The sequence below is a fragment of the Carettochelys insculpta genome, chromosome 1 (genome assembly GCF_033958435.1).
Source record: "Carettochelys insculpta isolate YL-2023 chromosome 1, ASM3395843v1, whole genome shotgun sequence".
In the NCBI taxonomy this organism is placed as follows: domain Eukaryota; kingdom Metazoa; phylum Chordata; order Testudines; family Carettochelyidae; genus Carettochelys; species Carettochelys insculpta.
The window spans coordinates 36243196-36269038 of record NC_134137.1 but is presented as its reverse complement, the minus strand read 5'-3'; the positions used below and the strand labels follow the sequence as shown (position 1 = coordinate 36269038).

Sequence of the window (25843 nt, the reverse complement as noted above, 5' to 3'; positions counted from 1 at the left end):
CAGGATTTGGTAATTTAAAGGGGCCTGAGGCTCCCAGCTGCTGCCACAACTGCTGCAATGGTGGCATCTGGAACCCTGGGCTCTTTAAATGACCACTGGAGCCCGAGGTGGTGCTCTGCAGAATTCTGGGTGGCACATTCTGGATGGGGCTGTGGAGTGTGAGGTGCAGCCCAGGCAGAGTTAAGGGACAGGTGTCCTGGTCCTGCCCCTTCCACCCAAGCCCTACCCCTTTTGGGAGCATGAAACTACTTCCTTTCACCTTTCCCAGGGGCTTGGTTAGGCTGTAGACTCACCTGCTCATGTATATTTTAAAAATGCCCTCTGAACTGTCAATTATTCACGGCTGATGTACAACCCAGAGGGAAGTGTTATATAAATTTAAGATGACTGACTCTTATCAATAAATCAGACATCACTTGTATTAATAGCAACCAAATGCCTGGGAAACCAATTATAATTGTATTTAGAAAACAGATAACAATCTGCTGAGCTTTCAATCTAGCCATTTCTTTTTAGAATTTCTATGGATAAAAACTGGACTTAATTACTGTATTTTGTTCACTGTGGGCATATAAAAAAATAATTGTCATTCACAGCTAGCACATCTAAAAGCCAGAGATGGACACCTCCTTATTCTTCCTCTCCTCTTTCATACAGAATTCATTTGAGAACTTGGACAGATTTAATTTATGTACTATATTCTCCTTATATGCATGTATCATAAAATATGATAGGAATATATTCAAACAGAAAGGAAGAAATTATTGACACAATCTTTGGTAAACTCTTTGGGGGCAGGTACCATCTTTTTGTTCTGTGTCTGTGCAGCGCCTACCACAGTAGGATCTTAATCCATGATTGGGACTCCTGGACCCATTACTTTACCAAGTATCAATATAATCAATAATTAATTACTAAACAAGCTGTGTGATTTTCCATACCTTTAACAAATACTGATGCAACAGTTTCTGCAGAACCAAACACATTTTCTCCATGGCATAAGTACCTTCCTTCATCAGATTTAGAAGCATTCAGTATTTGTAGGCTCCCATCTGGAAGAACAGTTATCCTGAAAATTATAAAAAATGTTTGTATCCTGTAATAGCATGTATCAGTTATCTCAAACACAGGCAAAATCCACGATGTTGGTTTTGGGCTAATTAATAGGACTACGAACTGCTGCCTCCTCTGTCCGAGGATTACTAGGATATTTCTGTCTCTCAGGATGGTGTGCAATACACCCATTTTATTTCTTTGTTCTCCTTAACTCAAAATAACCTCAAGCAGGAATAAGTGGATAAATTCTCCTTTGATACTTGATGATGGTGAATTTTAATTGTGTTTTTCTAAAAAAGATGACCCTTGATACTTTCTCTTTAAAAGACGGCTATTATATTATGGTTGAGAGCCATTTCAATATCAAGCACAAGTTGAAACTAAGTGACCTTAAAAATCATGTCTTAGAACTATGAAGGGTACGAAGCAGAGGATAATAGGGAAAGAATATAAAATTAATCGCATGTGGCCAAAATATGATTTATAGCACTTGCTATACAAAATGCAGGGCAGGTATGGAAATGAATTCCAGTGGGTTCTGTTTATTTTCTCCAGAATGTTGTGTGGGCCTGATTCTACAATCTTGGTGAGTAACTTCTTTGAAGTCAGTGGTACTCACAAGAAACTGCTGCAAAATCACACCCTTTTTGTTTGGTGGTTGAAATTTTAGCCTTACAAACTGTGCTAGAAAGAGAAATTTGGATTTGCAAAGATGGAAAATAAAACATTGTTGCCACTTTTAATATTTAATAATTTAAAATTAAGTCATTCTTCTGTCATCTCCTATTGAACTTTTGTCACTTTTTTATTTTTAAGTTAAGCTTCATGGGTGAGATTCACCCATGTGATAAAAAGCCTGTGCAAGACCCAGGCCCACAGATGGAGAGGGAAAAGGGCAATTGCCCAGAGATCCAGGCAATTTAAAGGGGACCCAGGACTGCAGCCACTGCTGTGGTAGCTTTGCCTACTCCGGTGAAAATATCTCTTGATTGGGTTCAAAGATGCATTTGATATGCCTCATGCGGGTTCCAGGGTGGGGTTACTGGGCCCTGGAACCTGCATAGGGCATATCAGAAGTATCTTTAAATCAAGAGATGTCACTGCAGCTTTTTCCCAGGAGGCAGTTGAGGTGTGGGGAAGGGAGAGGAGGTGTAATACAGCTGCCCTGGTGCTCATCTGAGCAGTTGGGATGGAGCTGGGTTGGCCCAGGGTTGTTCTGTCCCAAGGGTGAGCTTGGAGCTTTTCCAGGAGGTAGACGGATAGGGGCCAGGGGCCTGTTGATAGTTGTTCCCTGTGGGGCCCAGAATTAACTGTTAGTGGGCCTGGTGAAACCTCTGTATCTATTTCTATTATGAAAGAATTAATAGGAATTGATTAGTGTATCAGTTTTGCACTGGTCCTCTGAAGAGGAGAGAATTTCTTTCATCATAGATTTTTATTATATAACCCCCTCATGTGCTTCTCTGCCTACATGCAAGGAGATTCTACACTCTTGCAAACTAGCCCTAGGGGACAGAAACGAGGGAAATGAATCTCCAGGCTGATACAGTCCTTCCTACTTCCCAGTTATACAAAAGTTTAAGAACATTTGCAGGTGTTTGTGGGATTCTGACCATTTGAAGAGGCAGATGTTCCTTACCAAATTGATCCTGTACCACAAAAAGTAGTGTACATTACTGCAGAAAAAGTCTCCAGTAGCTTTCATTGCTTTGTCATCCAGGTTGTGGACAATGAAGGAGCAATTATAAGTTGGGGGTTACCAACCTCCCCAAGATCCATAAGATTCATTGGCATCTATATAATCTAAATCTGACATTCAAAAAAATAGCTCTTAAGGCTGTGAGGAAAACCTTTCAAATAATAGCCAAGTGCAAGGTGATACGTTGACTCTCCTGCAGACACAGAGGCTGAAACAATAACTGCAGGAGAGGTGCGACTCCTTTTCGTCCATTCATCTCAATAGTATATTAACTCTGAAGTCTGCTTCTGAGGGACAGTGTCATTAACAATAAATGCTATAAGAAGTGAATGAGATAAAGAGAAACCCATCTCAGGAGGCATAAGAACCAGAAGTCGGTGGGAGTTGCAGTGGCAAAGAGACAAAGTGCTTCTGAAATGAACACACTGCCCATTTGCTCTCCTCTTGACCTTAGCTATTAGCTGGGCAGGACCACCCCAAGAAAAGGGATATCAAGAAAGCAAGGGTCGACAAGTTTTACCCTGCTTCCTCTGCAGCCAATAAACGGAGAAAAAAACATGTTTAGGAAGACAAACCTGGATAGAAAACTGAATTGTAATTTGGAGCTATTTACTTACTGCATGTCTCAGTAATATGTACAAACTAAATTATCAAGGCAACAAATAGGGTTCTAGTTGAAAAAAAGTACTACATGAACCAGTCATGAGCAATACTCCCCTGTTGCTATGTATATTTCACAAGATTTATTGGGGATAAAAAGCTGAGTCTCATTTTAATGAAAAATGTAGTACCATTTATTTCAAATATAAAACAGCATTATAGTTTCCAGAAGTAAGACAGGGCAATGAAAGGTCAGACTAGTACTGTATATTACCCATGCAAAAGGTGACACTCTGGTGGCAATATTTTCTGTCTTTCTTTAGGCAAATAAATCACTGGATAAGAAACATGGGATTTTTTTTTAGAATACGGCATTGAGAAAAAGACAAAAAATGTGATTACACAGGACAAGTATCACTTAACCTATTTGATTTTTCTTAAAATTTAATCTAACAAACAAATACACATTCAACTTTGTTATAAAAATGTCACTACTTCAAATTAATAATCTAATTTAGCAACTGACAGTGATTTAAGACACATTCTTTCTCCTTTGCAGTGAACAGCCCCTTGTATTTTCCCTTTCAGAATGATCTGTAATCAACACAATTAAACTACCATATATAACAATATGAGACTTTGCAAAATGATTTTTTAACCAGTACAGTTTCAGTTCCAGGCATATGAAAAGCCACTTCAGCAATGTTCACAAATGCTAAAAAAAATCATATAATCCAAGTTTTAAAACATTTTGGGCAGACAGAGCTAGATTCTAAGGGCAATTATGCAATGAATCGCATGCACAATTCTAGCTACACTTCTAGCCAACTCACAGCTCTCATATAAAAGGAAAAGACCAATCTGAGTAATCAAAGGCCTTGCAAGCAGGTCTGCTGGTAAATCAACTGGAAGGAACTGGAAGGTAATACAAATAGCACCATTAATATTCAAAATTGTCTATTTTGAGCTCAGGCAAGATACCAGAATGATGGTTCTATTAGACACGGAAATAATGTGTTTATCCACAGACCATAGTGCAACATGGGTAGCTTTAGTCCAGACTTCTCCATCCTGACATGCTAGTGACACCCGAAGAAAGACAACCTCCAGGGTATTTCTATACATGAATTTTAAGGTGCCTTTATAACACATATTAATGAGCATGCGTTATCCGACACAACAGCAATTCCACGGTATTTGACACTGGATACAGCCACTTCTTTTAATAGTCCTTTTAATACTAGACTGTAGGAATCACAGAATCATCAGGCTCCTTCTCAGTCTTCTTTCCTTAAGACTTAATATACCCTTTCCAAAAAATGTGAGCTAATAGGTCATGTTTTATAGCCTTTTATCATTTTTGTTACTCTCTTCTGGCCTCCCTCCAGTTTGTCCACAACCTTTTTATACAACACAGAATTGAACAAAGTATTTCAGCTAAGGCCTCGTCAGTGATAAGTAGAGGAGGATCATGTCTGAAATTGTTAACTTAGATCTCAGAGTCTCTATATCCAGTGATCTCAGGAACCCAGAAATCCTCACAGCCATTTTTTCTCAATGCAAATGTTGGATATCCAGGCTGCAGCCCTCATTGCTTATATGCCCAAAGGGATGGCCACTTGCAGAAAATGAACTCCCTAACATGAAAGTTTACACCAGTAACACTTCTATAAAAACCCTATGGTCAGCAATGAACCATACAGGGACATGTGGGCTACGTCTACACGTGCAGCCAACATCGAAATAGTCTATTTCGATGAATAACGTCTACACGTCCTCCAGGGCCAGCAACGTCGATGTTCAACTTCGACGTTGCTCAGCCCAACATCAAAATAGGCGCAGCGAGGGAACGTCTACACGTCAAAGTAGCACACATCGAAATAGGGATGCCAGGCACAGCTGCAGACAGGGTCACAGGGCGGACTCAACAGCAAGCCGCTCCCTTAAAGGGCCCCTCCCAGACACAGTTGCACTAAACAACACAAGATACACAGAGCTGACAACTGGTTGCAGACCCTGTGCCTGCAGCATAGATCCCCAGCTGCCGCAGAAGCAGCCAGAAGCCCTGGGCTAAGGGATGCTGCCCACGGTGACCATAGAGCCCCGCAGGGGCTGGAGAGAGAGCATCTCTCAACCCCCCAGCTGATGGCCGCCATGGAGGACCCAGCAATTTCAACGTTGCGGGACGTGGATCGTCTACACGGTCCCTACTTCGACGTTGAACGTTGAAGTAGGGCGCTATTCCTATCTCCTCATGAGGTTAGCGACTTCGACGTCTCGCCGCCTAACGTCGAAGTTAACTTCGAAATAGCGCCCGACGTGTGTAGATGCGACGGGCGCTATTTCGAAGTTGGTGCCGCTACTTCGAAGTAGCGTGCACGTGTAGACGCAGCTGTGGGTGACAGTGATTACAAGATCTATTGCTACTTAAATACCAGATAATGGTATAAGCAAGATAATTTTCCAAAGGAAAGAGTTCAATTTGGCAAAGGAGGAAGGGCTGAGGCTGACATTAGGAAGGACGAAAAAATATTTAACAATTATGGTTTTAATACAATAGCATAGATGTGCATATTTTTGATGCAAAATATTTGTGTTCTATTCTCCTAGAGCTATAAAATAGAAAAACTGTGGAAACAGGGAATATTATTAGTTCCCCTGTTAACAAAGAAAAGACTAAGATTACATGGATCATTGGTTTAATCAACTTTAATTGTCATCATTGGATTTTTGTCCAACTACAGCAACTGAAACGGAAAGGGAGATCTGCTTTTTTGATGAGGAAGTGCAGTTTGTCTGGTAGGAAGTATATTTTTTTGTGATTGGGAGGGACATTTGACCTGCTCTGCTGTATGAGCGGGTGTTTTTAGGCTGGGTTTCTGTTGGGGAGTAGATGAATGAGCAACTTACACCTACTGAGTAATTGGGGCAAAATAGGGATACAATAGTTACAGATGACCTTTGGTAGTTTCCTGTTGAATACCCAGCTGAAGCAGGAGTGTCTCCTTCAATGGTCATTCAAGGGGTTGGTATGCTGTTCTAAGTAACACACTAACAGAAACATGGCTAGAGTAGTAGAGGTGGGTGCTTGGGCTAACTGCCTAAGCACATACGCAGGGTTCTAGGTAGATTTGGATGCTGATCACTACTTGAGCTGCCTCCCATACTGCTCCCAGCTACAGTGCTATTTTTATCTTGCAAGCTGAGGCACAGCTATCATGTCTGTAAATCATTGCTGGGAACCAGGCTCCCAGTCGCAGTGGAGACATATCCTAGGTTGGCCACGATGGCTGAGCAAGTTGTTGTGAGCTGAAGATAAACAGAGTGGAAGATGATGCTGGCTTGCACAGTTCTGAGTCCTTCAAACCCTGCTGGGGATCATATGAAAGGATTAGCTCAGGTGTGAAGTGTTAGTCACATTGGTCCTGTCTGGAATATATCCTTGGGTGCACAGGGTTTTAGCTGACAAGTGACCAACTTCTGGATTCAAACTTTCAAAATGCAAGCAAACACTGAGGAAACTGGCTTCAGTCCAAACACACTTCTGATAAGATCATGCAAAAATTTTGCGCTGAGAATGTAGGTCCTACTAGTTGGGATTTTAGGTGACAAAACTTGTCTCACTTACTGGCTTGTCCCTGACTACATATGAAAAAAAAAAGCTCTCACACAATACCATACAAACAAAACTCTGATATTCACTCCAGCATGGCTGTTAAGCCAGAGGTAGAGTAAGAAAGCTCAAAGTCTCTGGGGAAACTTTACTGGGAAAATGTCCACTCACTGAAAATCACTCATTGTTTTTCCTATAGATTTCCTATAATTCTCAGATACAGGTCTAGTTTTGCTGAGCTATGTAGAAATTATGGCAAAAACCTGGTCTCATTGAAGTCCATGAGCGTTTTGCCATTCATTTTAGTGGTTTAGGATTTCACTGTCAGTGTAGACAGAAAAGGTTTTCCATCAATGTAGTCTACCCAATAGATGGGTTAGGCCAATCTGTAAAATTTAGAGTGCTAAATTTTTCACAATCCCTGAGCAATGTATATAGCAGGTCATAGTCTTCACAGCCATGGGTGATCATCTCACTCTGGTATTTTTGTATGGAGACTGCTTTTACAGCACTGTGAAACAAAGAATTGGAAAGCTGTCCTTTTCGGTCTGATATATGAACTGAGATTTGACTTCTACCAAGGACTAAGATACATGTTTTTGGTTGTACAAGTCATGGGTTAGAAACTAATTAAAAACAGAGGTCAAAACCTCAGAGGTGCTCAACAATTGCATCTCCTACTGAGTATGTCCGCATGATAAGATTTTTTCAAAATAATTTATGAAATTTGCACTATATGAATTGGGTACATTATTTTGAAATACCTTATTCTGAACTTGATTCCACCCAAATGGCTATTCTGAACATCCCATTACTCCTCATACAATGAGGGGCACCAGAACCAGAATAATGCACTTGAAATAGAGTGCTATTTCAGGAGCTATGAAAAGCCAAGGTGTTGCTATTTTGGAATACCTTTGTAGGTCTACACCTGCTGTGTAGACACAGCTACTCACTGAAGTCAACTGGAGTTGCAGGTGCTCCATACCTTTCAGGACTGGGCCCTGGTTTAGAGGAGACACAGGTAGACCCTTAGCTGGGCTATATTAGGAAAAAAACAAAGCTAGAAAATTTATGTTCAGAACTGTATTTTTTTCTTGCCATGCCTAGGCAGTTATTGTTGAATAAGAAAAATATGGCAAAAATATGAATTGGTAGGAGGTTTAAGTGTGGAGCCTTTAAGCATGCATTTTCATACCTGTTATTTGTTTTGGTGTCTGATTTTATATGTTAGGTAATACTTAATTTTTATATTTCCTCACAAGAGAACTAGAAGCACTTAAGGGAGTGTGACTATGGAATTTAGTTGAGGGAGAGCCTAAAGGAAAGCTTTGCACATAGTGCAAACAGCAGACAGGAAGACGGGGCTTTCGAAAACTGGGGGGTTCCTTTTGGAAGGTTCCCATCTCCATGGGTGGCACGCGATTCGAAAAGGTGCACTTTTGAATCGCCATGGCCGCCATTATGCTAGTGAGGTGCTGCATATTCATAGCAGTGCCTCATTAGCATTTTTCAAACCCACTCATTAACAAGCCCCTTTGGAAAGAAAGGGGCTAATGTAGACACAGGGACAGTGAATGCGTAGGAGGGAAAAAAAGTGACTAAAATGCTTACATTTGCTGTCTCCTGCTTTTCTTGTTCAGATCATAACCAGGCATAGGCTACGTCTACACTAGCCAAAAACTTCAAAATGGCCATGCAAATGGCCATTTCGAAGTTTACTAATGAAGCACTGAAATACATATTCAGTGCTTCATTAGCATGCGGGCAGCCATGGCACTTCAAAATTGACATGGCTCGCCACCGCGTGGCTCGTCCATATGGGGCTCCTTTTCGAAAGGGCCCCGGCTACTTCAAAGTCCCCTTATTCCTATGAGCAGAAGAAGCGGGAGGTAGGATAAGGATCTTCAAATGCATTGTGCAATCCACTGCAACAGTATTTTTCTGTCTTACAAAGTCCTTTGTTTTCAAGGTAATCCAGCTGTACAAATGGTGAAATATGACATCAAAATGACAGATGTATCTGTCAGAGATCGTAGCTATGTTGAACTCTGATTCCCATTGCTAATAAAGTCTATTACAAACCCCTGCCTTCTTATTTTGGGTTAATTACTTCAATTGAAGGAATATTTTCCTCCCTGGAGACAGATCTCTAGAAATCTTGTTTTTTACAAAAAGATCCCTTTCATTACTATAAATCTCTTTATGATTTTGAATTACAGTAATTAGCTAATATTAGCTATTTTTCTCACAAACTTAAAAATAGGGTGCTTCCAGGACATTATACTATTTTAAAAAAAGTTATTGTGAGATATTTTCAAGTTCGGCTACTAATTAAATGTTCAACATACATGCTGAAAAATAGCTTGGGGGTGGAAGGAATTAAATATGTGGAAATGCCTTGAGGGGATAATTACCGAGAATTAATGAATAGGAGGCCTTGTACCAAAGGGGCAGATTCTCAGTTGATCTAAATTGGCATTGGTCCATTGAGTTCAATGGAGCTTGGATGATTTATATAAGTTGAGGGCCTGGCCCAAGGTATCTAAGCCTACCTGAAGGACAAATATTGTTTGAAGTGCCAACATTAACCTTGAGCAATACAAAGCACAAAAGGTTGTAATTTCAGAAAATGAGAGTCTTGTAAAGTTAAGCCTCGTAATTAGATGTTTACATGGAAAGTTTTGTATTCTTAGGGCAACAACCATTTAGCTAAAGCACTTTCACTGTAACTCTGTAGTCTAGACTTAGCTGCTGTGGAAAAATCTCCTTGCATTAATGGACGGAGCAGGCCATGCGCAAGGAAGCCCTAGGAGACCTGTTCCCTTAATGTGGCATCACAATCTATCTCAGCATTTTAGAAATATTTATCCACCAATCCATCCATCCATCCATCCATCCATCCATCCTTTAAAGTGTGCCTGTGACTCTGTCAGTCTGTAAGTCCAGTTGTAAAAGCTAAGAATGTGAAATTTGGTATGTTTCATTTACAAAAGGAAAGACTGAGCGTAAACATAACAGCTCTGAAGTACCTAAAGGGTTGTTACAAGAAGGAGGGAGAAAAATTGTTCTCATTAACCTCTGTGGATATGACAAGAAGCAAGGGGCTTAAACTGCAGTAAGGGAGGCTTAGATTGGACATTAGGAAAAACTTCCCAATTGTCAAGGTGGGTAAGCACTGGAATAAATTGCCTAGGGAGGTTGTGCAATCACCATCACTGGAGATTTTTAAGAGCAGATTAGAAAACATCTGTCAGGGAAGGTCTGCAGAAAAGGAACATACAGGCTATTTTTATACTGTAGATAAAATCACCATAGAAAAATCTGGTTGGAAAAATTGCTCTCCTGCAAACTTATTTTACTTTGAGTCTTTATCACGTCTATCTAGTTCTATTTTACTTTTGATAGTCAATTTGGTGAATAATCAGATTATTAATATCTTCCTTTCTTAAAATTTTATGAGGGATTATTTAAAAATTAAAGAACCACTGGGGTTCTTCTGTTTTCTAAACTGAACCATTTAACCTTTTATATATAGGCATCATGAAAGAAAAATACACTGTCAGCTAAGTGGAGAGGCTGCTTTATAGAGCTGTCTACTACAGAAATGTTTGTCTGTAGGACGCATAAATGGAACCATGTCAATAATATTGTGTAACCTTATTATATCCCTGACACCCGTTTGCATCTTAGTGGAGTTCATTTAACATTCTGGAAAAGAATTGAGTTATTTGATACTACGACTGGCAAACTGGGCAAATGAGATCTATTTTTTCTATGATTGCCAGGTGAAGTATGGCCTTGTAACTGGGAAAGGGCAGTTAAACAGACAGATGTGCTCTTTCCAGAGAATTAATAGTAAGGGTGAAAGGGCATGAGTTCCTACTGGCAAATAATCTACTGATTAAGAATGTGAGAAAGTTAAAACCTCCAGTTTACTTTGCAGTGTCCTGTGCTTTATGCCCAAGTCCAAGGCTTCTGACTGTGAGCTAAAATAACCCCTAAAGAAGAAGTGCCACTCTTTAGACTTTGATGTAGCTGTAGCTACAGCCTTGAGAATGAAAGAGGCAGGAGGTGGAATTACTCTGGTGACACAATTTACACACTGACATATTGCAAAATATAGCAGGGCATTTCAAGCTGATGATGTGGTAGGGTTGAAAAATGTATAATAATGCTTGGATGGGCTATAGAATTTTAAAAACAGGCCCTGATACAGAAACATGTGATTTGCCACTCTGGCCCATCAAGATTGATATCCTGCCTCCAGCGTTGGCCAATTTGTGAAATGATAGAAACAGGTGAAAATCCTTACAATGCACTTCACCTCTTATACAATTCTGAATATGGGGGACAAATTTCTTCCTCACTCCTGTAGTAGTAGTAGTAGCATCCTTCAGTCTACGTAGACTATGGATCGCGCCCTTCGTAGTTCCATTTGGGATCACCATTTGCAGCGTCGACTGTGACTGTGAAGGCCCACACGAGAGTGACAGTCCTTGCTGCATCTGTTGCATGTGTAGTGGGTGTCTGGCAGGTCCTTACTCTGCTTTCTGTGGGCTCGCTTCTCTGCTAACTGTCTGATCCTCATCTCACCCTTCTGAAGACCCTTGTGTAGTTCCTGCCTCCATCTGCTGCGATCATCTGCCAGCTCCTCCCAACTGTCCGGCTCGATGTCTACCTCCCTGAGGTCTCTCTTGTAAACATCTTTGTAGCGCAACTGGGGGGGGTCCAGGAGGTCTTTTGCCAGAGGCTAGCTCGCCATATAGGATGTCTTTTGGGATCCTTCCATCATTCATCCTGTGGACATGGCCAAGCCAGCGGAACCGCCATTGTCTGAGGAGGGTGTACATGGCTGGGATTCCAGCTTGGTCAAGGGCGGCGGTGTTGGACACTCTGTCCTTCCACGATATTCCAAGGATGCACCTGAGGCAGTGCAAGTGGAAGATGTTCAGTCTCTTTTCCTGGCAGGCGTACAGGGTCCAAGACTCGCTGCCATAAAGGAGGGTGCTGAGGATGCAGGCTCTGTAGACTTGCACTTTGGTGTGGGTGTACAACTTGATGTTATTCCACACTCTCTCACTGAGTCTGGACAGAGTTGTGGCTGCTTTTCCGATCCTCCTATTTAGCTCAGACTCAAATGACAGGGTGTCAGTGATGGTGGACCCGAGGTAAATGAACTCTTGGATGACCTCTAACGAATAGTTGTCAATGCCGATTGATGGAGGGTCAGCAATGTGCTGAGCAAGTACTTTGTCTTCTTTAGGCTGACGGAAAGCCCGAAGTCCTTGCATGCTTTGGAGAACCGATCCAGCAGTTTCTGAAGCTGGTCTTCTGTGTGTGACACTACAGCAGCATCATCTGCAAACAGCAAATCTCTGATGAGGACTTCCCGCACCTTGGATTTAGCTTTCAGCCTTGCAAGACTAAACAGTTTCCCATCAGATCTTGTGTGCAAAAAGATGCCCTCTGTTGAAGATCCAAAGGTGTGCTTCAGGAGGAGTGCGAAGAAGATGCCGAACAATGTCAGAGCAAGGACTCATCCTTGTTTGACGCTGCTCCTGATGCTGAAAACATACAATAATGTGCCGTCATATTGGATGGTTCCGCTCATGTCTTCGTGGAAAGACTGGATCATCTTGAGTAACTGTGGTGGACAGCCTATCTTGTGGAGCAGTTTGAACAGTCCATCCCTGCTGACCAAGTCGAAGGCCTTGGTCAGGTCGATGAAGGCAATATAGAGTGGCTTCCTCTGCCCCCTGCATTTCTCCTGCAGCTGCCTCAGAGAGAAAACCATGTCAACGGTAGATCTCTCTGCACGGAATCCACACTGTGATTCGGGACACACCCTCTCAGCAATCTTCTGGAGTCTGCCAAGGATGACGCAAGTGAACAGTTTACCAGTGATGCTTAGGAGGGAGATTCCACAGTAATTGTTGCAGTCACTTCTGTCTCCTTTGTTCTTATACAAGGTTACAATGTTAGTGTCGCACATATCCTGTGGAACCTCTCCCTCTCTCCAGCACAGGCACAGTAGCTCATGCAGGGGTTCCAGGAGAGTGTCCATGGCACACTTGATTACCTCTGGTGGTGTGCCATCCTGGCCCACGGCCTTTCCTACGGCAATGCTGTCGATGGCTTTCTTCAGTTCATCCACAGTTGATTCCTGGTCCAGTTCATCCATTACTGGTAGGAGCTCGACCGCATCGAGGGCTGTATCAACCACAATGTTCTCGTGTGAGTACAGCTCGGAGTAGTTCTTGACCCAGCGCTCCATCTGTTTGGCTTTGTCAGCCATGACTTCACTAGATTTGGATTTCAGAGGTGCCATCTTGTTCTGGGTGGGTCCTAATGCCTTCCTGATGCCCTCGTACATTCCCCTGAGATTACCAAAGTCAGCACTGGTCTGGCTCACATTTGAAATTACCATAACTTAGAAAGCCCTAAATGGGTTGGCTCCATGGTATTTGAAGGACTGTCTTTCCCATATGTACCTGCCCAGGGATTGAGGTCAGCTGGGAAGGCTCTGCTTGCTGTTCCCCAACTTGGGGGAGATAAGATTAACATCAACATGGAGCAGAGCCTTCTTGGCCTTTGATCCCAGGCTATGGAATTCTCTTTCCTGGGGTATTTGCATGATGCCAACATTAACGTTGTTTCAGTGCCATGTTAAAGCCACCCTTTTTACTCGGGCTTTTATTGGTGTTTGAGTTTGTGTGTGATCCTTCTTTTGAGATGTTTTAATAGGTTTTATGTCCTTTTGGAGTTTTGTATTGTTAAATTTTTATATATGTTTATATTTTTTTAAAAAAAAATTGTAAGCCACCTCAAATATTTGAAATAGAGAGGCAGGGTGAAAATATTTTAAATAAATAAATAAGTTTGAGATTGTTTGAATTCGGGCTATGGATTTGTACCCTTACAAAGATAGAGGCTAGTTTTCAGATTCTGATTCACTTTTTAAAATTCTCAAGATCCAGATCCAGAGTGTCTTGTTGGACCCATCTAGAGTTTAGCACATGCTACTGTTCTGTGACTCACTTTTTGTTTCTTTTCATCTGTTTGCTTTTAGTTATAAATTGGGTAATTTCCCACTGTAAATTATTTCCCCATTGTATTTTAATGTTAAATGAGTCCAACTCTGAGATTACTTAAAGAAGTCAGATCATTTTTATTAGCACACAAAGTAGCAATATATCCTACTGGTGAGTATTTGTTATAAAACCTTTGCTGTTTGTATTCCAATTTAAAAACTCACAGGGCTACCAAGGAAGTCTCTAAGTGCCAAAATACAGAAGCATAAAACATTTTATCATAGAGTCATTTAATCATCCATCTTTTGTGATATATTTATTACAAAGAACTTTTCAGGTGCAATGTGTGTTCCTCCTTCCCTTGAATTGCATATACAATCAATCTTTAAACTAGACCAAGGTTCATTTGTCCAATACATTTAAAATACTGAAATATATATAAATTAATTGCAAGCATCATCCTGAAATGTATAAGATCTACACTATTGGCCTTGCCCTGGCTTTCTGACTGTGAAGAGGAAAAAAAAAATCCAGGGCAACTTATATTGACATCCTGTATTTTCACTTTGAGATGTTTGGAGACTTTCACATGGTAAAAATGTGCGCCACATTCCAATACTCTGGACAATAGCCAGAATCATCAGAGGTTCAGCTTATCAGCTTGGTTATTTTAAGTTATTTCTTTTTACTTGATAAAGAATTCCTAATTTCAAAACTCAAAAGGCTTTAACAAAATTCCGATTCAATACATCATGCAAGAAATAGTTTCAATCAATCAGTCTGCTGCACCAGATACACAAAATGTGAATTCTCCTGCTCTTTAAAACCCATTCCAAAGATAAACTTCACATGCATGCACAGAGACCACGTAATAGGCATAGCTGGGAAGTCAAGGTCCCTTATACAAAATGCCACACTAGTACTGCCTTTCCATGGCTCCTGGTAGCTATCTTAATAGGCTGAGTTTTTGCAAATGAAACTTTAAGGCTAAGTCTACACCACAGGGTTTTGTCAACAAACCATGTGGAACATCTATACACAAAATGTATTTTGTTGACAGTCTGTCCATAGCCAAAGAGAAAAGGGGAAATAGAGGCTAGAGCTAGAGAATTTTCATGTGGACAAGATCCATGTAAAAACATATCAATGTAAACTATACTATTCTGAACATATCACTAGAATTCTCCACCCCGCCCCCCACACTCCCAGAAAAAAACAAAACAAAACATCCATCTCTAAAACCCACACCATGTATTTTTGGTGGAGAGCAAGAGGGCTATATCACAAATCTGTCTTTGGCACAGAGCAACTTTCATGGGCTCTGAGGTGGACGTGAGTGTGCAGGTCCAACTGTCGCCACCCCTGCAGGTTCTGAGGGGTGTTTCAGGTTAGAGGGGCTGATGCTCAATCACCCAGCCTAACCCTTCAGCTGTTTCTTTCCCATGTCATAGTCCCAGGTGAAGGAACCCAAACGGGCCACAGTCAGCAAAGGAGGCTAAATAAAACCATAAAGGAAATGAAAAAAAATGATTAAGCAGCTTCTGTCAGGAAGAATATTGGCTTGTCTTACTTCAGATGGCCTTGGAACTCTCACAGGTCTACCTTAAAACTGTTCCTCCAGTGTGTTTCTCAGTCTGTGTCCCATCTGACCTCAGAGAATCTTGTAAAGGCAGAGGCTATGTTGGCTATCAGGGCTCTCTTGGAGGGAGAGACCATGATATCCTATTCCTTTCCCATGGCTGCCTGAGTAGAGTTCACTCATTTTAACTCCTCCTTTGATCCTGGCATGATTTGTAGATGTGCATAAGCACAATCACAGCAACCTAAAAGAGCTCTTTTTATGCTCTCCGTGCTGGTAGATAGTTTATATGTCCCCTCACAGGCTGTTAATGTAGGACACTAAAGGGGATTGTGCATATTGTGACAAATGACAAAGTCTAATTTTTCACTCTTTGGTCATTTCTCTCTCTCTCTTTCTTGCACACTAATACTTCTTAACCCTTGCACTCTGCGTGGAGTATAGGTCATCAGCAAGTCTCCTACACTTCACTTTGTCTTGGGGCAAAACTTCTACCTGGCTGCAGAAGTACTCCAATTGTTGTCCTTCAATCTCTGTAGACCCTCTCCATGTTGCCCGAAGTCTTCATGTTTTGCATTTTCTTTGGGGGTTCTATGTGAGAGCTTCAAGGACTATGCTAGATGACACTCCCATAACACTCCCCAAGAAGGTGAACTGCTCCATATCTTCCAGGTCATCCCCTCCCAGAGTGATGGTGGTGTTGTTGGACTGCTTCATCCTCATTGTCTTGGTCTTTCCCTTGTTAATGCTCAGAGAAGTCATTGAGGCAGTTTTGTCTAGTGTTATGACCTTTTATTTTCATGCTTTCATGTCGGTGTGGAAAGAGGGTAACATCATCAGCAAAAATCAGTATCCTCTAGCTGTTTATAAAGTGTCCACTGAATGCCTCATTGATGGCCATCTATTGTCCTGTTCATAATCCAGTTCATTGTGAGTAAGAACAGGAAAGGTGACAATAGGCACCCTTGTCACACTCCCAACAGTATGCTGAAAGATTCTGTCAAGACACCGTTATGAGCAAATTAGCATGCTGAGGGTTCATACATTGAAGAAATCAAGTGAATAATTTTGGATGGGATGCCATGGTGTTGCAGCAGTTTCCAGAAAGTGTCTCTATCAACATTGTCAAAGGCTTTTTCAAAGTCTATGAAAGTTATGGACGGGGGAGTTCCACACACGTGACTATTCTATGATCACTCTGAGAGGTGTTATTTGGCCAGTACAGGATCTCTCACTTCAGAAGCTGGCTTGTCCTTCCCTGAGCTGTCTATTGATTTCTGCCTTCATTTTCTCCAAGAGAATCCTATTGAACACACTTCCTGGAATAGACAGTAATGTGATGCCCCTCCAGTTCATTCATTCCTTCAGGTTGCCTTTCTCTGGAAGCTTGATAAGGTAGCCATGTTTCCAGTCTTACACACACTCAGAAAAGTACCCCGTCTTCCATTGTTTTTAGTATTTTTATCACTTAGCACAAACAAGCTGTGGTTAGGAGAAGAACGCACAATTCAGAAATTTTGCTTACTCCTTGTCATATGGAGTGTAGGAAGAAACAAATATATGCACACACACATAATTATATCTCATGTATAATTTTGAATCTTGTCCCTGTATGATGTTTAAGATTGAAACTAAACCTTTCTTATTAGTACCACAATATCTAATTTTCTGAAACAAAATGAAAACTTCCAACAATCTGTTGTCCCTCCCTCTGTATCCTCCATACACACGCTGGGTTTATGTGGACCCGTAGTGATGGCAGCTTCATGGCAATGAGCAGTCTCGCAATTGCAAATGGCTGCTCATTAGCATAACTTCATGGCTAATTAGCATAGCTGTGTGAGATCTCTCTGCCAGCAGAGGCCGCTGCTGGAAGTAAACAGGCCGTGTAGATGTGCTGCTGCCAGCAAAACCCCCTTATGAAAAAATTCAAGCATAAGGTGCTGGTGACAGAGGGGTTTTTGCTGGCAAAGGCACATCTACACAGCCTGTTTACTGCCGGCAGCAGCCTGGGCTTGCAGGGAGATCTCGCGTGGCTATGCTAATTACCCATGTGGTTATGCTAATGAGTAGGCATTTGTAATTGCGAGACTGCTCATTTCCATGAAGCTGCCGGCACTACAGGTCCATGTACACCCAGCCACATAATTCCCCTGAATTTAAATAATAAGAAAAGGCACTGGGTACATAAATCAGTATTGGTGTTAATTGTTCACTTGTTATTATGCCCTTCAGACACTCAGGTAGACACTGACAAGAAAACGGCATAATGGGTGCTGGCTGCCAAACCAAAGGTCAATTATATATTGAAAAATATAGGCTACGTCTACACTAGCCAAAAACTTCGAAATGGCCATTTGCATGGCCATTTCGAAGTTTACTAATGAAGCGCTGAAATACATATTCAGCGCCTCATTGGCATGCGGGCGGCCACGGCACTTCAAAATTGATGAGGCTCATCACCACGTGGCTCGTCCAGACAGGGCTCCTTTTCGAAAGGACCCTGGCTAATTCAAAGTCCCCTTATTCCTATCTGTTTTTGGCTAGTGTAGACACGGTCAGAATGTACTGGGTGCAAAAGTGTAGTGGAATCTAGTGACCACGAAATTAATAAATGACTAATGTAAACTGATCTGTGGGTCCTCCCTGAAAGTGAGAAACCTTTAGGCATGGTTGCTATGACCTCAAAAACTGACACAGGGTGGTTACAAGCCAGATTCTGGATATTCCACAATTTTGGGGAAAAATGAACAACATGCTTTCAGTCCATGTGGTTGGGCTATTTTAGTTATATCAGGTTTTACTTTTAAAGCTGCTAGCAGAAGGAAAGGTCTAGGAATCTTTGGTTTTTTTCCTTCCCAAAACATGAAAGTTGATATTCTCCATTACATTTCTAATGTACCCAATTTGACTGCAAGATGATATACTGCATTCCTATTGGACAGAGACTTGACCATAGTGATCCACTGCTGACTTAGAGGTCTTGATTATTGCAATGCATTACAGTTAGGAATGAATTCATATGGCCTACAAATAGTTCCCACTGGCACATCATGTCAGTCTTCCATTCATGGAATCATAGAATCATAGAATTCTAGGGTTGGAAGGGACCTCAGGAGGTCATGAAGTCCAGTCCCCTGCCTAAAGCTGGATCAACCACAAGTAAATAATCTCAGACAGCAGCTTATCAAGCTGGGACTTAAAAACCTCTAGGTATGGAGGTTCCACTACCTCTCTCTCTAACTTATTCCAGTGTTTTTCCTAATATTCAACCTACTCCTCTCCATCTGTAACTTCAGACCATTGCTCCTTTTTCTGTCAACTGTCACCAATAGCTGTGTCTACACGTGCACGCTACTTCGAAGTAGCGGCACTAACTTCGAAATAGCGCCCGTCGCGGCTACACGCGTCGGGCGCTATTTCGAAGTTAACTTCGACGTTAGGCAGTGAGACGTCGAAGTCGCTAACCCCATGAGGGGATCGGAATAGCGCCCTACTTTGACGTTCAACGTCGAAGTAGGGACCGTGTAGACGATCCGCGTCCCGCAACGTCGAAATTGCTGGGTCCTCCATGGCGGCCATCAGCTGGGGGGTTGAGAGATGCTCTCTCTCCAGCCCCTGCGGGGCTCTATGGTCACCGTGGGCAGCAGCCCTTAGCCCAGGGCTTCTGGCTGCTGCTGCGGCAGCTGGGGATCCATGCTGCATGCACAGGGTCTGCAACCAGTTGTCGGCTCTGTGGATCTTGTGTTGTTTAGTGCAACTGTGTCTGGGAGGGGCCCTTTAAGGGAGCAGCTTGCTGTTGAGTCCGCCCTGTGACCCTGTCTGCAGCTGTGCCTGGCACCCTTATTTCGATGTGTGCTACTTTGGCGTGTAGACGTACCCTCGCAGCGCCTATTTCGATGTGGTGCCGCGCAACGTCGAAGTTGAACGTCAACGTTGCCAGCCCTGGAGGACGTGTAGACGTTATTCATCGAAATAGCCTATTTCGATGTTGGCTTCACGTGTAGACGTAGCCATTGAGAACAGTCTCTCTCCATCCTCTTTAGAGCCCCCTTTCAGAAAGTAGAGAGGGTGAACCTGTGGAACTCCTTGCCAGAGGCGGCTGTGAAAGCTAGGACTATAAGAGAGTTCAAAGAAGAGCTAGATAAATTCATGGAGGTTAGTTTCATAAAAGGTTATTAGCCAGGGGTGTTCTTGACCCTTGTCAGAAGCTGGAGATGGATGGCAGGAAATAAGTCACTTGATCATTGTCTTCAGTCTACCCCCTCTGGGGCACCTGGCTCTGGCCAACCGTCGGCAGAGGGGATGCTGAGCTAGATGGACCTTTGGTCTGACCCAGTAATGGCCAGTCTTATGTTCTTATGCAAGTTGAAGGCTGCTATTAAATTGCCCCTCAGTCTTGTCTGCTGCAAATGAAATAAGCCCAAACCTCACAGCCTCTCCTGAAAGTTCATGTGCTCCAGACCCTTAATCATTTTCGTTGCCCTCCACTGAACCCTCTCCAATGCATCCACATCCTTTCTATACTGGGGGCCCCAGAACTGGATGCAATATTACAGATGTGGCCTCACCAGTGTTGAGTTGGGGGGCATAATAACTTCTCAAGATCTGCTGGAAACACTTCTCCTAATGCACCCCAATATACTGTCAGCCTTCTTGGCAATAAGGGCACACTGTTGACCCATATCCAGCCTCTTATCCACTGTAATCCCCAGGTCCTTTTCTGCTGCACTGCTACTTAGCCAGTCAGTCCCCAGATTGTAACGATATACAGGATTCTTCCATCCCAAGTGCAGGACTCTGCACTTCTCCTTATTGAACTTCATCAAATTTCATTTTGTTCAATCCTCCAATTTGTTGAGGTCACTTTGGATCCTATCCCTTCCCTCCAATGCATCTACCTGACCCCCTAGCTTAGTGTCATCTGGAAATTTACAGAGGGTGCAATCCACCCCCGCATCCAGGTCATTAACAAATATATTGAACAGTACTAGAACTGATTCCTGGAGTACTCCACTTGAAACCGACCACCAAGCAGACATTGAGCCATTGACCACTAGGCATTGGGCCCATCCATCAAGCCAGCTGTCTTGTCCATCTTACAGTCCATGTATCCAATCCATACTTCCTTAACTTATGGGCAAGACTGTTGTGGGAGACTGTATCAAAAGCTTTGCTAACGTCAAGGTATATCACATCCATTGACTTCCCCATGTCCACAGAGCCAGTTACCTCATCATAGAAGCTAATCAGATTCGTCAGGCATAGCTTGTCCTTGCTGAATCTATGTTGACTGCTCTTGATCACCTTCCCCTCTTCCAAGTGCTCTAACATGGATTCCTTGAGGATCCCCTCCAAGATTTTTCCGCAGGAACCTATTCCGATGTCCATGAGTTTTCAAAGATAATAGCCAAAGACTCTGCAATGACATCTGCCAATTCCCCCAGTACTCTTGGATGTATTCTGTTCACTATCTCCCAAAGAACAACAGAATCCTGTCCAAACTTCCAAACAAAGCTGATGATAAAGTAGATTTCCACTTATGTGAAACAGAAAAATATAGGAAGATCAAAAAATCATCCTTATTCATTATTTTGAGCAGAAAGGATATGCTATTCAAATGCAAAATATTCATAATATTAGTGTATTCAAAGTTATAGTTGCTTTGGCCTAATCCAGTTTAGTAATTGAAGATACCACACTTATAAAGTTGAATCATTTACAGAAAAATCTAAACGCACATCTTTTTTGTAACAGTATAGATAATAGTTACATATTGGAATCAAATAAATCACAAAAAGTAATGTGCAAAGAACTAAACCTTACCAAACAACAGCCCATATAGTTGACAGAGTAGGTGAAATGTCATTATTTAGAAACAATCAGTTAAACATAATCAAAAGAAGCCAAAACGAAACATCATATATCCACAGGGTCAAAGATGACAAAATGCCACTGGCACCAAAAAACACAGACATGTCAGAAAATGATACAATGCTAAGCTGTTGAAGAGCAGGTTTTCACATACAAATTGTTGGCAACTGAGAATAGATCTTTTCTCTATAGCTTCTAAATCCAGACACATTTTAAGCACTGCTGTGATCTGATTGTCCACACCTCGGTTACGACAGTTATTATTGAAGATCTTTCATACTTGGATTATTTTTTTCTCATTGACCACTTTTCTGAGAACATTAAACAAGACTGTGAAGGATTAGAAGTGTCTCTACAATTATCCCACTCAATGCTGTGATTTTGTTAGATTTTACAAACTAAACAAGTTGTTCTCAGTTCAGTATTTGAATGGCAGCTTTTCAAGAAATAACTTGCTACATCACAGAATGGCTTTGGTGTTTCATTTTACTGTACTTTTACTATGCCCAGGAAAGATAGGGTTATTGTGTTGACTGAATTTATATCATCCTTATTAAATATATAACCTTGCCCTGGCTGCTTGCAGCTATTAAATACATTGCTACTTTTTCCTAAATAGGAATATTACAGTGATGGAGACCAACAAAACATAGATTGCAATTTACATTTTGCATTCAACCAAATAGAACATTCTTCACCATCACTCCTACACTGACATGCAGTGCTTCTAAGTGAAGTTTGATTATTGTACTCCATGTCAGATCAATGGTCGGTGAAAAGATGTCTGATATAAACTCAGGATTATACATTTTATACCAATTCTAGACTCCAATCCAATGTGATATGCAGCTGTAATGAGTAAAGAATCAGGCCAAGCTCTTGCTCATGAGATTCAGAGTTCTTAATAATCTATCTGAGAGATAGCTCAGCAGCTTTTTCTATTGCTTATGTATAATAAAACATGTTCTTCCAACATGGTTGACAATGGCCATCTTCCTTGCATTCCAGGCATTTGGCTGAGGCAAGTGTTTTTTGCTGAGGATCCTGTATATAAAACATCCTTCTTAAGTATTCCCTTAAATTCATTCGTGGCTCTTTCCAAGTCACTGTAAGACCTTTCTGTTTTGCCCAGATCATATTTTGCTCTCACTGTTTCATTATCTCCTCAATTTTCAGATAATGTGTCTTATCCACAAAAGCACATTACCTAATAAATAAATGTTAGTCTTCACAATGATACAGGTCTGCTTGTTTTTCCTTCTACTGTCATTTTTGGAGGTTTCTTGGTGCATTCTAGCCTACTGGGCCATGGCTCATAGTAGTTATTATTGATGCTTTCAATATTTCAGAGACTTCAGAGACACAGACTAATGGAATCACAAAACATATATATTTTCTTTGAATTTTATCATTTATTGTTCATGTTTAGCCCACCAGCAGCAATAACCATTTGCCTTTTGAATTTCTCTGATTTGCATTTGTACTAACTGATTTAGCGTGAATGAGATAAGAATGTAGCAATTAACTATCTTGATTAATCTGAATGTGTACACTATCAACTGGTGATTTATTCCATTTCAGTGGTGGCAAATGACAGTGATTGACATTTAAAAATACAGTGGTGAACTCTTTCAATGAGTGTGTGATTTTTGACAGGCATTCATTCTATTCATATGTATTCCACCCAGGAGGTTTAGATTTATTATTTATGAATTTGATTCCTCCTTCTACATAAAATATTGAGAATAGGTCTATATAGTAGAGAAGGGTTGATTTGCATCCAAGGTGTATACAGTAGTAAATTTCAGTGGCATAAGCCACTTATTGCCTAAGGGTTGAAAGTATGCTTTATAGACATTTTAACAAGAATTTTGAAAACATGTATTTTGATTTTTTTTCTCTCTACTAAATAATTAAATTATTGACAATTTAAAAGCAACATCTTTTAAGGTTTCACTATTTTTTTTCTTTGTTATCAATGACCTGGTGCAGATGGGCTGTTGTTTGTTTGTCAAGGTTCAGAAGCACAATGATTACATGATGAATAAAGTCAGGAAAATGACAGATGGTTGCAGTTAGACCTTCAGAAAGGGGCACACGCTTCATTTCATATGGATATCAGACACTGACAGGGCTGAAATTGCTGCAGTGGAATCTATCTTTGATTTGAGGTACACTATTTAAGGGGCCTAAAATGCTGTCCTTGTACACCAGCTCCTCAACCTTTGATGAAAGAAACTGCTTCTAAAAATCCTGCAATATTTGATAAATGCCACAGTTTTTTTCCCACAAATAATCAAATGGTTCAAGGAAGAGAGAATGATAAAGCCTTGTTTTCAATTAAATACATCTTGAAATCATAGAATTCTAGGGCTGGAAGGGACCTCAGGAGGTCATCAAGACCAGCCCCCTACCTAAAGCAGGATCAACCCCAACTAAAACATCCCAGATAGAACTTTGTCAATCCAGGACTTAAAAACCTCTAGGGATAGAGATTCCACCACCATTCTAGGTAATGCATTCCAGTGCTTCACCACTCTCCTGGACTACATCTATACATGCCCCTCCCTTTCAGAAGGGACATGTAAATGAAGTGGGTCAAAATGCTAATGAGGCATGGATATGAATATTCAATGCCTCATTTGCATGATACTGCCACCTGCAGTGTTGAAAGTGCTGCTTTCAAATTGCAAACTATCTGTGTAGATGGGGTTCCTTCGAAAGTGAGATCTCCTTTTGAAGGAACCCCATATACATGGCTAGTTTGCAATTCAAAAGCAGCACTTCTGATGCTCTGGGTGTCTGTCATTATGCAAATGAGGTGCTGAATATTCATACCAGAGCCTTAATAGCATTTTCAACCAGCATCATTTACATACCCCTTCTGAAAGGCAGGGGCATGTGTAGACATAGCCCTGCTGAAATAGTTTTTCCTAATTTCCAATCTACACCTCCCCCCCTCTGTAACTTTGGACCATGGTGTAAAATAACACATCTGCCTTTAGAGAACTGAACTCTGTCTAGATCTCTACAGGCTTGGTAAGGGGGTTTCCATAAGTATATCTAAACAGAACTGAATTATGGAGCAGTGTCAGTCATGATCTTGTGTGTTCCAGGAAAAGATATGTACATGGTTAAAGCAGGGGACTGAGAACTAACAATTCTAGATTACACTCCTTCCACCAATCCTTGTCATGTGTGACCTCGTCTCATTATATCCACCTGCAAAATAGGTGCAACACCTACTTGCAAAAGGGTCCTATGAGATTAATTACTGTCCATCTGTCCTCCTACTGTAAATCTGCAATTCTGTGGGCCCAACTGATATCATACAAATGTTTAGCTACCTGACTGTTAAGGGTGATAAAGTAGATATTCATCCGTACAACCTCATTCACACTGACAACTATTGTTTGTCTTAAGGAGATGTGTCTTTATAAACCTGGCCCATGGCAAATCACTGTACTTTCGACAGGACACTTAACGTTAAACTTCTTTAGTGAAATCCAGGCCCCATCAATGCCAAAAGGTGTTTTACAACTGATTTCAATAGGGACAGGAGTTAACCTTTTCTATAGTACATCTTGCTGATAGGTACCTACATTTTCCCCCCTAGGAACATTTTAAAACAAAATTAACCAAGCTAGCGGTGAGGTAAAAAACAAATGAGAAGGCATGGACATTGTTGAGTGAATGAAATTAGTGAGTTGGTTTATATTTCACATGCAATTATCTCTCATAATGCATTCCAAAAGACACTGTAACACTTGCTGCTGCCTAGAGCTTCCTAAACTGTGGTCAGGTAATTTTGAAAGCCATAAAATATTATATTAATTTCATTAATGCATCAATTTTTAAAAAACAAAACACAACAAACCTGTAATAATTAAGATATGTGATAATTACAAACCTTCATTAATTAAGACATAAGAAGAGAGATGTGACATAAGAGTGTGCTGTGGAATATGGAAAAAATGCTTCAAAAGTGCGTGTTTGTGTGTGTGTGTGTGTGTGTGTGTGTGTGTGTTGTGGAGGACCAGGTTGGAGGGGCATTTTAAGAGAATGTGCTGATTTATGGAATATTGTAAAACCACCTTTGATCTGTGATGAATTCATTCTCTGAGTTCAGGAAACTGCTATTGCTGCATGGCACAAGAATATCTGATTACTGTCCCTCTTATGGACAGGACCTCTGAATCAATGTAAGCAGCGGATGTAGCTTTAATGGACAAGAGATCGAGATGATGAAGGAAGCTAGCAGGGCTGGGATTTGCTAATTGGGGATGAATTTTCAAATCAGAATTTGTTGTATTTTGCTGCTGTGAAATACTGATGTCTCCTGTGAAGTGGATGCCCAAAGCTTTAATGTCTCATTTTATTTAAATGCC

General features: G+C 41.2%; 1 protein-coding gene across 1 annotated transcript in view; it reads right to left on the bottom strand.

Moving 5' to 3' along the window:
• Positions 1-25843, bottom strand: part of CNTN5 (contactin 5) — an 850947-nt gene that overhangs the window by 129376 nt on the left and 695728 nt on the right. Inside the window, exon 14 of the mRNA XM_074981652.1 lies at positions 942-1069. Within this exon, the coding sequence (XP_074837753.1) occupies positions 942-1069 (128 nt within the window). The remainder of the gene's footprint in view (positions 1-941; positions 1070-25843) is intronic.